Source organism: Temnothorax longispinosus, chromosome 4 (genome assembly GCF_030848805.1).
Source record: "Temnothorax longispinosus isolate EJ_2023e chromosome 4, Tlon_JGU_v1, whole genome shotgun sequence".
In the NCBI taxonomy this organism is placed as follows: domain Eukaryota; kingdom Metazoa; phylum Arthropoda; class Insecta; order Hymenoptera; family Formicidae; genus Temnothorax; species Temnothorax longispinosus.
Genome location: NC_092361.1, coordinates 11,398,496 through 11,412,444, shown reverse-complemented (window position 1 = coordinate 11,412,444; position 13,949 = coordinate 11,398,496). Strand labels below are relative to the sequence as shown.

At 40.1% G+C, this 13,949-nt stretch overlaps 1 protein-coding gene and 2 pseudogenes across 2 annotated transcripts; 1 reads left to right on the top strand and 2 right to left on the bottom strand.

Moving 5' to 3' along the window:
* Window positions 1-6,017: 6,017 nt before the first annotated feature.
* LOC139812110 (brefeldin A-inhibited guanine nucleotide-exchange protein 1-like) lies at window positions 6,018-9,963 on the bottom strand (annotated as a pseudogene).
* On the top strand, window positions 9,920-11,223 carry LOC139811181 (putative nuclease HARBI1; annotated as a pseudogene).
* Window positions 11,224-11,371: 148 nt separating this feature from the next.
* Window positions 11,372-13,949, bottom strand: LOC139811182 (uncharacterized). 2 transcript variants are annotated; one of them, XR_011731568.1, is made up of 7 exons: window positions 13,530-13,949; window positions 13,213-13,349; window positions 12,999-13,125; window positions 12,776-12,867; window positions 12,337-12,524; window positions 11,922-12,090; window positions 11,372-11,737 (listed from the first exon to the last, which is right to left on the bottom strand). XR_011731568.1 is itself a non-coding variant. In XM_071775303.1 (7 exons), the coding sequence occupies exons 5-7, from the start codon at window positions 12,447-12,449 to the stop codon at window positions 11,603-11,605; spliced, it is 417 nt and encodes a 138-aa protein (XP_071631404.1). In that variant the 5' UTR covers window positions 12,450-12,524; window positions 12,776-12,867; window positions 12,999-13,125; window positions 13,213-13,349; window positions 13,645-13,840; the 3' UTR covers window positions 11,372-11,602. The 2 variants fall into 2 exon arrangements, 1 of the variants encoding a protein (XP_071631404.1); XM_071775303.1 differs by having other exon boundaries at window positions 13,645-13,840.

Sequence of the window (13,949 nt, the reverse complement as noted above, 5' to 3'; positions counted from 1 at the left end):
TACTATTTGTCGGAAAAATTCGAAGAAAACGATCTTGACCATATTTTGTCGAGAATCCAGGTATACAACATTTATTGTGTACTATGATATCCAAACAGATGACATTACATGACATTGCATCACTCAAAGCAGGAAGAAGTCGCGCCACTGTTCGTCGACAAAATGGCGGAGCCAATCAGCAGCCGATACACCGGTTGCGCTTCTCTCTTTATATAGGACTCTACTACGAACATGCCCTGTGGCCATATGCGCATGCTCAGTGGCCGCACGCGCATGCAAAAGTGCGCGAATTTGAAACGTATGTATACTTATATAATGCATATCACTTATTGTTAGCTTTCAATGATGAATATATCACATATAATATATCAAAGTACATACGTGGGCGGGAGGCTTTGCTCCCTTGCACCTCTCCCCCATGCATGTACTTTATAATTTCGCTTTACAATTTAGCATGTACTGTAAAGCGAGTCCCACGCTGCCTACTGGCGGGGTGGGTGCAAGGGAGGGGGACCGAAGGCCCCCCTCGCACCCCCTCGTGTGTGTGTGTGTGTGTGTGTGTGTATGTGTGTGTATGCATAACATATGCAATTTAATATAGTTAGAATAAACTAATAAAATCTATTAATTTATCCTGACTATCCTGACTATGTTAAATTGTAGATGTTATGCACACACACGCACGCACGCACGCACGCACGCACGCACGCACGCACGCACGCACGCACGCACGCACGCACGCACGCACGCACGCACGCACGCACGCACGCACGCACCCACGCACGCACGCACGCACGCACGCACGCACGCACGCACGCACGCACGCACGCACGCACGCACGCCACGCACGCACGCCGCACGCACGCACGCACGCACGCACGCACCACGCACGCACGCACGCACGCACGCACGCACGCACGCACGCACGCACGCACGCACGCACGCACGCACGCACGCACGCACGCACGCACGCACGCACGCACGCACGCACACGCACGCACACGCACGCACGCACGCACGCACGCACGCACGCACGCACGCACGCACGCACACGCACGCACGCACGCACGCACGCACGCACGCACGCACGCACGCACGCACGCACGCACGCACGCACAGCACGCACGCACGCACGCACGCACGCACACGCACGCACGCACGCACGCACGCACGCACGCACGCACGCACGCACGCACGCACGCACGCGCACGCCGCACGCACGCACGCACGCACGCACGCACGCACGCACGCACGCACGCACGCACGCACGCACGCACGCACGCACGCACGCACACACACACACACACACACACGGGGGGGTGCGAGAGGGGGCCTTCGGTCCCCTCCCTTGCACCCACCCCGCCGGTAGGCAGCGTGGACCTCGCTTTATAACTTAAAGTACATGCTAAGTTTTGTAAAGCGAAATTATAAAGTACATGCATGAGGGGGGGGGAGGGTGTGCAGAGGAGCAAAGCCCTCCCGTACTTTGATATATTATATAAGATATATTCATCATTGAAAGCTAACAATAAGTGATATGCATTATATAAGTATACATACGTTTCAAATTCGCGCACTTTTGCATGCGTGTGCGGCCACTGAGCATGCGCATATAGCCACAGGGCATGTTCGTAGTCGCTACAGCTCGTCGGTATGACAGGAATCATAACCATTTTACACTTACCTATATTTTTGCACGTGAAATGTAGCCAGGTATTAGGCATAAAAAAATCTGATAAATAAATTGAAAATAGGTTAAGCACGTTTCCCGAGTTGATAAACTATTACGTAATGCGTTCCGAAACCGCCACATATTCTACGTCTCACCCCCACTCTCCGGCAGCAGCTAAACGATATACAGTTTTTCGCTTTTTTTAGCGAAACCGTGATCTAACAAACGTTTTAATTAGTATATTCGGAACTAACAAACGATTCCGCATCGATTGACCACGGTTTGAACCGAAAATTGTAAAGAATTTTATATTTACCGGCTAAATTAACACTAAAAATTATTATACGTGATTACGTAAAAACTATTAACTAACAAACGTTCTAATTAGTCTAACAATCAATAACAAACGACTAACAATCGATTCGTAAAAAAAATGTCATATAAGTCGAAATTGTCCGGCTAACTTCTATGAGGTCTATTAGCGCTACCTAGCGCTACCAAGCGCTACTGGCTGTTCGCAGAGCTCTATGATAGCGCTACCAAACGCTGTCGTGACGTCATTACTGGTAGTATTATACGTCATAACTGCTCGCTACCAACGCTCTTCCTTCCGAGGTAGTGCATTAATAGCGTTAGCGTTTATAGAACAGCGGCGCTCTATGAACAGCGGCGCGCAATAGTGAATGGTAGTGAATTGCGGCGTTTGAACCAAAATAGTTTGGCGGCGGCAAAGTTCGCCGATAATTTTCTCTTTCAGCGGCGGCGGAATTGGCGAGTGATAATTTATCGGCGGCGACGGCGAACGGCGGCGTTAATACATTTTTTTAAATCCTCCTGACTTAAAATAAAGTTCAATTTTAACTTTTCATAAATAATATGAACAAAAATAGCAAACAATAAATACTCAGCACTTGTTTTCAAAATACGATCACTTTATTAGCATTACTAATATCTTTTCTTTCATAAAAGAAAAGAAAATTTATCTTAAAATGTTATTCCTGATCATCCATACGTAACAAAAATAAAATGTAATTCACTGGTATAACAATCAGATATCAGACTTTTTTCTCTCTTACTTATTAAACATTTCTTCACATATTAAGTTGTATAAATAATATGAATAATATAACTTATACTTAATGTAAAACTTATTTTATTGACTTTAAATACATATCTTTTATTAATTTGAATTAATTATCGAGAATAAATAATATTTTATTAGATTTTGATTATTTTAACGAAGAACGTTTTGCTGTGATAAGCAAACCTGCAGAAGAAAATGCGTGTTCAGATGAGGAACTTGTAATCGGTATGGCATAAATGCAGCATACCAATTTGTACAAATTCGGCAGTGACAACTTCATTTTATTTTACCATTGTAGAGGATCTTCGATAATAGATTCTGACATATGTAAATACTTTTTAACTTCGACAAGAATAGGATCTTCAGGAGAAATAATACTTGTATGTTTCGCAGCCAACTCCAGTCGTAATTTTTTAACTCCAAGAAGCTCACACGACTTATTAAAATAATCTGCTTCTTTTATTAGATGCCATATTATGAAAAAGTAAAACTAAACGTGAGAATCTAACTTATTATATATATCATAAAAATAATAATCTTATATTTGGTGATTAATATAGAAGCTGTTAAATCACAATATTAATTACAATATTATTATTACAATAGCATTTGTATGAGATCAACGATAAAGACAAAGATCTGGTGATGCGAGTAGCGCAGTAACATTGAGATTGACACCGTAAATACGAGCATAACGAAAACTACAATATTAATTATAATAGCTTTAATTACAATATTAAGCCTAGATTTTGTAAATCTAGATACTATAAATTACCTAGACTAGGTATTGCTTAGATATATAGTTTATAAAAACTGTAATAAAAGTTATATATAGCTTAATGGACAAAATTCATATACACTAATTTTTTTTATTGTATTAAAAGTATAAATTAATTTTATATAGCATATATATAATCCAAATGGAACCAAATATGGATATATTATTAAAAAATATATTTATTTATATTTCTCATTTTATATAAAAACAATGTCACTCAACTGGACAATAAGTTTTACTAGAATAAAAATATTTGTTAAAATATGATCTAATCTAAAACGTCGCTTAATGTTAATAAATAAAATATAAAAATAATCTAACCTGCTCATTTCTAATATTCAAGGGAACCATTTTGTGGATCATATATATTAAAAATTCCTCAGGAGCTTGCTGCTTGTCTGCGAGATATTCAGCAACACCTCTAAGGGTGCCATTACATGGAGCGCGGAAACGCGGAAACGCGGAAACGCGGAAGACAAAATTTACTAGATTTCCGTCGATCCGTTCCGTCTGTTTTGAATGCCTTGTATTAGGGTGCAGTCCCATTAAGCACGGATCGGAATGACGGATCGGATTTCTCACTAGAATTGACTAAAATTGAGCGGTCCGTTCCAGTTCCGTTCCGTAACAGTTTTCTCTACCAGTCCCATGTAGCAAAAACGGATCGGAACGTCGCTTCGGTCGCAGGTAAATGTGCCTTATTCGTCGATATTTTGTTATTTTGATGCGACTGAAGCAATAAACATACATTATTTGTGCAATTATCTTGCCGATAACATTGTTGTGAGTACTCTGAAATACTGAATTGTAGGAGTAAAATATATTTTGTAACCAGATTCCGTTCCGTTTTTGCTACATGGGACTGGTAGAGAAACTTTTTACGGAATGGAACGGACATGCGTGATTGAGTTGAGAGAGAAAATGTCGAAAAAACGTAAACAATACTTTGTAATATTAGACAGTTTTAACTTACGTTGGAGTGCGCACGTGCTCTCTGGTTTGTTATTTTAACTATATACGTGTTTTTAGCGAAGTTGTATTGTTTGGACAATCTTTTCATTTCTACATCTATTTTATATACATCTAGACAGCGTTCCATATCTGGATTTTGGCTTGCTGGAGGCACTACTCGTTGAAAAGGCTAGATTGAAAAAGAAGAAAAACTTTAACGTGGCTTGTGAAAATAACATTTTGAAACACATAACGATGGATGAAAAAACAGTCTTATTAGTTATGTTAAAAATACTGCGAACGGCGAACAATTTACCAACTTGGCATGCTGTACCGGTGTTCAACAGAGTGCGAAAGCTATATTTAGGTTACATCGTTTTATTGCAAAAGCTGGAAAATATGAGAAAGAAACGGAAATTCTGGGTACGACCAATGTTTACGCACGAAATGAGGCATTTACAAGGTGCAAGTGACATTTTAGTCGTTGAGATGCAAATAACTGATCGTGAAAAGTTCTTCAATTACTTCAGATTGACTCCGGAAGTATTTGAAGAACTGCTAACGTTAGTTGGACCACGGATTCAGAAAGAAGAAGTTTGTCGAATCCCAATTTTAGCTCGTACAAGATTGCAGCTGACTTTGCGCTGGTTAGCATCTGGTGACAGTTTAGCATCTCATTCGTATGCATTTCGTATTGATTCGTATGTATTTGACCGGAAATGAATGTCCGGGAAAGAATCTACCATATGAAATCGTTTGTATTTCGTATGAAGACTTTTGAAGTGCAATTGAAAAGGTTTGTGAATCATTCGTTTAATTGTAATTAATTAATTATTTTTACACCATGCATTTAGCCGAAATAGATAAATTAATAAAAGTTTTTATACGGAATCGTTTGTATTTCGTATGAAGAGTTATGAAGTGTGATTAAAAAGTTTGTGAGTCATCCAGATAATTTTAATTAAATAATATTTATAAACTCGGTAATTAGCCGAAATATAGATTTTTAGTTATTCATGTTAAAAGAAGAAGGCGCTAGTGTTCCCGAAGGTCCGTCTGCAATCAGAATTAATATAAACGTTTTAAACATTATTTTATAGTGAAATAAATAAATATACAGACCAATAAGCCTGTAATTATAAGCGATAGTTGCTAATTAAGTTTGTGACTCATATAATTCCATCTTGCAGAGGACCTACTTTTAAATTGAGCGCTTTTAAATGTATTATTATTATACTACCGATATCGATATATTATTAGTAATTTAATATTAAAGCTTGACAGAGTGACGTAAACTAATTCGCTCATAGTATAACAAAGTATTATGCGTTTAAATTCTCGAAAGCTAGCTTCTTTACTATATGCTCTCTCTTTATGTCGATCGATTCAGATAAAAATCTTTCTTTCTCTCGCGATATTCCTAGAGTAAAACTGTACAAAAACTCAACGAAAGTGGCGATATTTTTCACGGATCTGGTTCGAGTCTCGGCTCTTGGGGAAGGTACGCATGTAGAAAGAGTACGCCAACACAGTTTATCCTGCTAAATGGTTATCAATCTCTATAAGTTCTTTATTGTTTACACATAAATTATTAGTTATTTGTGCAACAAGTGCTGGAAGATGAAAATTCCCGGGTGCGGTGACCGCACTCGCCTTCGGCTCGTGCGTCAACTCCGCACCCGTGAATTTTCATCTTCCAGCACGGCTTGCATACCCTATTTTATGTTGCAAGTGCGTGGAAAGTGGCCTATCACGCGCGTGTAGCGTGCGTAATAGGCCACTTTCCATGCACGTGTAACATAAAGAATATTTAAACGTTTCTTTTTTTTCGATGTCCTGTGAAATTGTACAATAGAGTTACAAATAAAGATAAAGCCACACTTTACGTATAATCTGATTCAGTCTTTGCTAATGTTACATAATAACGCGTAAACGTAGTAATTATTTGGTAAATTAATCGACATTTAGTAAATCCGGCATCATGTGAGCTATCACCTTGAATTCAGCATCTTCTGCTGGTTGAAAGCTCTCACATACGGCACGTACTGTATGCTCTCTATTAGTATCACACATTACATCTTCATATATTGATTGTACACCGATTTCTAAACGTGTGTATCTATGGAATTTTAATTTCACCGATGGACTCCTTCACGCTGGGGTCCAACGAGCTCAAGTTGAGATTGTTGGTCTGGTGCGAACTGGCAGAGTGTGCGAGATTACCGAAATTCGCCAATGGCGAGGGAAAGTGCGGTTTTAATGGTGAGCCCAGCAATTGTGGCCGTACTCCAGTACCTATTAGCTGCGCCAATTCTAACTGGGAGATGCATTTGACGACATCGAGCCACGACCTGCCTAGATAGTTGCCATCGGTGTGATGAGCTACTGTGATGAGAGTCTTGATGGTATCGATGTTCTTCACCTTCATTTCCGTAATTGGTGAATTAGCCGTCAACAAGGTGAATCTTGCCAAAGCTTGTACATAGGCATCGCGCTCGAGACTCATATGAAAGATGCAGGCGATACGAATGGCACATCTAAAATATATAACATATAAATAATATAAAGCACGAAAGGCACAGCCGTATAAATCTATTTTCCTTCGTTTCTCCGATTTCTTCTCACCTGATACCGTCCAAGCAGAGCGACGCGATCTCTGGATCGTCGCAGTATTGAAGTCCGACGCCGAACGCCGCGAGGAATGGCGTCCAGACCATTTTGAACATCGGCTGCATGTGTTCCAGATGCTTCGCCGTAGTGAATGATGCCTGAACATGACTGACAGATTCCATCAAATTCTTCGCCGCCGTAGAAATTACTTCCATTTCCATGTTCCATAACAATCGTCGTTTCTTTTCACTAGATATCAGCTGTTTGCCGGCGAGCCGGCTATTATTAGGGTTCGACTTCATCTTAATCTTGTTGCCAGCGATTTCATCGTAGATCCTATTGTTAATTATTACATAATATTAATAATAATAAAATATAATAAAAAAAAATTAATAAAAATATACTAACAAAGATAAACTTAAATACAATAAAATTTTCTCAATATTAATAATTATATGTATGTAAAACATAATTTTTTAATTATAATTAACTTTAAAAATTGCTATACGTACTTAATGTATCGTTCTTTGGTTATTTTGTTCTTAACCTGCGGCGAGCGCAAATCGGTGGACAGCATTATAATTGAGAAGCCGAGAACGTAGGCTGTATCCGCGCTCGTGAAGAGGCCGTTGTTAGGGTTACACTCGCAATAGCGACTGGCAAACTTTTCGATTAGTCGGTCGATCTTCTGTGCCTCGCCGGGCAGCCGAAAGCCCTCCAGGAAATACTTGAGTGCGGTTACTAGATTGCGTTCGGCAAAGTTCATCTGATCGATGTAATGGTACATTACCTGTGCAAACGGTATAACAAAATTAGTCATTATCTTAATTAATTAACATAATTATCGCGCAATAATCATAACATGATTTAGAGTTGATCAACCATGGTCGCTATTTATGTCTATAATTAGTATAGTCTATTAATTTCAATTGTTTTCTCCTCGTCACCTGGTTATGATTATGGTCGCCTAGAAAGTCTCTAATAGCGGTCTTGTCGAGCCGCTCGTCCAGGTGCAGCCACCTGGCCACGTCCTCCGGCGAAGTACCGAGCAGTCCTTGCTCCAGCAAGTACTGCACACCCTTGCCGGGCTTCCGACTAAAGATCTCGATACCGGCCTCCCATACCTCCTTTTGTTGTTTCTGTACTTCATACTGCTCCGGCGAGTCCGGCACCTCCTTGTTGCCAGTCAGACTGGAGACTGGAGTTGGCCGACGAGAGGCTGCCAGCGCTGCCGTAACGCGGTAGCGGGATCTCCGGCGTCGTATCCGGTGGATGTGACAATGGTTGCTGATCCGCTGGCACGCTGGGATTCACGTAAAGATCCCGACTCCACTCCACCATGCATTTCAGAATAGACACGAGGCACTCGAGACCACGGATGCGCATGGATTTCTCCTGAAAGATCAAGACACTAATATTACAAACAAAACTTTATATTGCCTGTTTCGAAGAACATTCTCTGTTCCAAATAATACATCTATCCTGTCATCCTCTTTCTTATAACGCACCTGATTTGGCGATGCACCTAGCTCCAGAGCTTGACGACCTTGAGCAATCTTAGAGAGATCATTGACGAGCTTCTCGAAGAGATTCGCTGCTGAGAGATCGCAATCGTAGTTAACGTAGATGTCGACGACGCTCTGGGCATCCGCACAGATCCTCGTAAGCGCATGTATGACCATCCACTTGTGCTCAAAAGAGCTGCTACGGGTCTCGAGGATGTTCATAAAGATCTCCTTGAAGAACACCTCAATCTGCATCTTGAGGTGCATCTTGAAACGGGCGAGCAGCGCCAGGAACAGCGCTAACGACAGCTCGAACACTTCCGGCACCAAAGACACGCCATTCTTCGACAGCGCGACACACAAGTACTGTTTAATGGCGATAACAAACATCTCGTTAGAGCGCAATATTGGACCGGCATTCTGCAAGATTCCCAGAAGTAACTGAAGCGACAAGATTTTGGAACGGAGCTCGTGTGATATTGGATCGGGAGTGTCGTCCGGCAGCGGTTTCATAGAGAGCTTGCAGAGAGCGCGAAACACCAGGACTGCATCATTTTGCAGCATATGGGTGAATTTTGCAGTTATCATGTTGTCATTCTCAGCGGCTGCCTCGTCACCGTTGTCCTCCGGACTGCCGTTCTCCAAACTGACTTCCTCTTCCAATGGCACCACGGATTTTACCACATCATCAAGAATATACTCTTGACAATTGTTTGAGAATCAATGTTATCATTACTAGGAGCATTCTTTGGACTAACCTCGGCTTCAGTTTCGCCGTTTGCTATAACAGAACCCTCCTGCTGATGTTCCCCATCAAGTCTCACGATCTCTTCCTCCGCCTGAGTCTCCATTCGCACGAAGATCACGTTGATCATCTGCGTGAGAGTCGCACGGGCTGTTGTTTGATTCACCAGGTTGCGCGACGCCAAGTAAACGTTGTAAACAGTACGAATTGTTTTATAATAACAGTACCTTACTCTCGTGTACCTCCACATGCTGGCTTGTCATTACAGTCAGCAGAGCTTTAATAATCTGCAGCTGCACACCCTCATTGATCTGTGGACCGGTGAAGCAACCGCAGATTGTCTCGACAATGCGCACAATCAGCAGCTTGTTAGTCTCCGTTGAATCAGACACATTGCCAGTGAGATGGCTATATGCGATTAACTTCTGCAGGCAGTCCAGTGCTGTGTCACCACAATCCGTAGTGACTAGCTCTGACATACTGATTCAAATGGCAAGAAGTACTTCTCAGCGGTAATGACATTTGAGTCGCTCAATTGGGCTGTGGCAGGGCGTTTGAGATAACCTCTTCACCCTGCACAGCTGGTACATCTTTGATCTCGTTACGGAGGTCCTCTGCAAGACGGAATTATGAGTCACAAACTTAATTAGCAACTATCGTTTATAATTACAGGCTTATTAGTCTGTATATTTATTTATTTCACTATAAAATAATTTTTCAATTGCACTTCAAAAGTCTTCATACGAAATACAAACGATTTCATATGGTAGATTCTTTCCCGGACATTCATTTCCGGTCAAATACATACGAATTTCGTATTGCATGCAATACAGCATCCAAAATCGTAAGGGAGACTTGCACTGCATTGTGGGAGGTCTTGAAAGATAAAGTTTTTCTGCAACCCACCGCTGACAATTGGCAACAGGTTGCTGACGAATTTCAGAAAATCTGTCAATTTCCAAACTGCATTGGATCTATAGATGGGAAGCACATTATCATTCAGGTACGTATCTGATACAACCATTTTTCATACATTTTTTAATAAATCTGACATTATTGTATTCTTGTTAATTGTAGGCACCACCGAATAGTGGCGCTCGTCCTGCTATAATTACAAAGGTAACCACAGCATCAATCTACTTGCTGTGAGTGATGCAAATTGTTGCTTCAGCATCGTGGGCATTGGAGCGGAAGGAAGGCGTAGCGATGCGGGTATATTTGCTAGCAGTGACCTTGCTCGCCTATTGTATACGAAATCACTTCAACTGCCCCCGGACAGGCATTTGGATAATAGCGGATTCAAATTTCCATACGTCCTAGTAGGAGACGAAGCATTTCCGCTAACATCTTATATGATGCGGCCATACTCTCGAAATAGGAACTTAACTGTTACGAAGAAAATCTTTAATTATAGATTAAGTCGGGCGCGAAGAACTGTAGAATGTTCATTTGGGATACTAGCGGCAAGATGGCGAATTTTTCGTCGGCCAATTATCGCTCATATTTCAACGGCTAAATTAGCCGTTCAAGCTGCAACGGCTGTACATAATTTTCTAATGAAACACGAACTTCAATTGGAGCCAACGGAAAGAACTTATTCTGTTTTAAGTGGCAATGATCGAAATGTAACGTCGACCGGAATTGAAAATGTACGTAATTGCAGTGCGCGAAGGAACGTTGAGGCTATACGAATTAGAGACTCTTTTGCTACGTATTTTGAAACTTCGAACCTACTTGATTAGCAATGGAGAAAAGCTCTAAACAATGAGTATTAAATTTCTATCATGTATTATGTATTATGTAAAAAGTGATCCCTCATGGAAAAACGCCCGTTGATTGTCGCGAAAATGCGTCGGATTAGTTGCTGCGAAATTTTGCGATTAACTCATTATTATAAGACAGAAACTCTACTTTTTTTTCTAAGAATTATAAATAAATACAAGATCGTACATCTCAATGTTTTGAACTTTACATACACATATATGTAATGGTAACAACAAAACATTCATTTTTTTAGACCCCAATATGAACTACTCATCAGGTTTTATTGAAATAGAAATAAATGTTTTATTTATTTATTATGTAATGTATAATGTATTGGTAGAAAGATAAAAAGGTAATGATAATAGTACAAAATATAATAGAATAATAATACGAAAAAATCGCCTTTGATGTTCAGCCTCCGCTAATTCTTCGTCTTCTGCCCTGTGAACGAGACGCAGCAGCTCTACTTGCATTTGCCTTCTTCGAAGATAACTCAATCTACGCAGGATATCTCCCAACTGCTCCAGGAAATTGTCCACTGCATCCTTCTTCGGCGCATTTTCGCGAAGTAACTGCTGCAATATGTTGTTATGCAGTGCCTGCACATCGGGATCGTGCTGCTGTCTTCCTGTAACACAAAAAATTCCATTTAATGCATTCAAAGTAATGAATTTTCCTACATTTTCATACATTGTTAAACAAAGCTGATTGTCCATGAAAAAAGTAACACAATTATAATATGAAGATGTATCAATTAATTATGAAAATCTATGAGACGTGTGTCGATTATCAATTATTCAAAATTAGCTCACTTTTTTTTTTCGTGGTCTACAATTAGCCGAACTTCCTGCTCTTTCAGGATTGTCTGGCGTGCTACAAGTTATTGGAGAATACACATTACATTCCTCGAATTCCAAATCGTTCAGGATCTGTGCATTATCTTCATCACGACATATGTTCTGTGGTAGAGAGCTTGTTGTACTAAAATTGAACAGCAAAGATATGTAAAAAAGTGTACTTTTTTATATATTAAAGCCTATATATGGAGGGGTAAAAGCCATAGTGCAAGTAGTGTAAATAAAATTTTTAAAATATTGATTTGTGTACCTAGATGCAATCTGTGCAATATATAAATTGCATCTATGCATACAAGTCAATATTTAAAAAATTTTAACTTACACCACTATATAGCTTTTACCCCTCCATATAAGACAAGTTATTACGTACGGGGTTTCTTGTCCAGCCTCGTCTAGAAATTGCATCCTTGAATAGAAGCGGAATGTACTTTTCTGCGGATGTCCCGCTTCCGCACCCGATCCCCTGCGTACGTAACCTTTCATTTTTTTACGAGCTTTTGAATAGCAGTCCCTCAGCGTATGTCCATCGAGATTTCATCCACGCTACATCTTTAAAACCTGAAAATCCCTAGTTTAAATTACGAATTCAGAGGCGGAATTCTGTAAATCTTTAACGAGTTTCGATATTATTGCGCAGCTTTTTAACATATATAATACCTGCGCATATATAATACTAAAACTGTCGGAGTTATAGAATCCCGCTACAGCTCGCTTACACGAATACAAACGTACATTAGCCCATTTGCGAGTGCAGATTAAATATACATTTATGAGTACATAAAACAAAGTAAAATGATTATATATATTACCAAGATTATTAAAGACTTCATCCCACAATTCTCCTCGTACACAGGAGCTTCGCTTTTGAACTGGCAACTTTTGATTCCATAGACCTGGGGACCTATTATGGACTTGTTTGGAATGGATTCCGATCGGAATTGTTCAGTTATTTCCTAGATTTCTATTGTCTTTTCTAGGGAAAACGGAATAATTCCGATCGGAATCCATTCCGAACAAGTCCATAATACGTGCCCTGGTCTCTGCTCTACGGCATCGATGAGCATCTCGTCCATGATGTCTGCCGAGTATGAAGTAGACTCATTGCTACTCTCTGATGGTAGTGCGTCTCTCTGCGTACTTTCTCCTACTTCCTTCAATCCTGTTTAGACATAAATTATATACTTATTAAATATATTTAATTTTTGCAAACAAATGTTGAAAGATATTTGCTTGCAAATAAAATTACTCATTGTAGCACGCCCCTTCTCGTCGACAACGAGGACATGAATACTTTCATCATATATAGCTTTTGAAGCACTTATGGGCTTGAATCTCCGCACAGGATCCGTACATTATCTGCCCACAGTAACCGCATTTTACAGCCTGCAAATATAAACACATGTAACTACATGAATCGCATAATATTTGATATGTTGTTCGTATTGAAAATATCTATGTGCTGAAAATCATGCGGTGAAAACCATATGAAAACAATGTGGTAAAACCACATTGTGAAAAAAATCCACATATATGCGTTCAATAATATAAAAAAAGTATTACTACCATGTGGTTTGTCGACATGTCCACAGATTTTGTCAATAGAGGTGTCAATTTCAGGTTTTCTTTGGTAAACAAACAAAACTATAATCATATAACCTATATTTAAAATTATTATTACCGGCCCTTTTTCATGATTGTTGGTACTCATCTTGTAGAATTTTAGCTTGTTGTTATAACGTACGAAATCCTTTTAAAATGCACAGCACGCACACCACGTGAATTGGAACAATTCGGAGATGATATTTTTCCAATACAACGGCGTTTTAAACCTTGCGCGGGCAGAAACACCCGCCCGATCCGTCCAGAATTGAGGAAATATACGCGTTCCGATCGGAAGGAATAGCGGGATCAAGAATTCACTAGAATTTCCTAGCAGAATCCGATCCGTCATTCCGATCCGTGCTTAATGGGACTGCATGCACC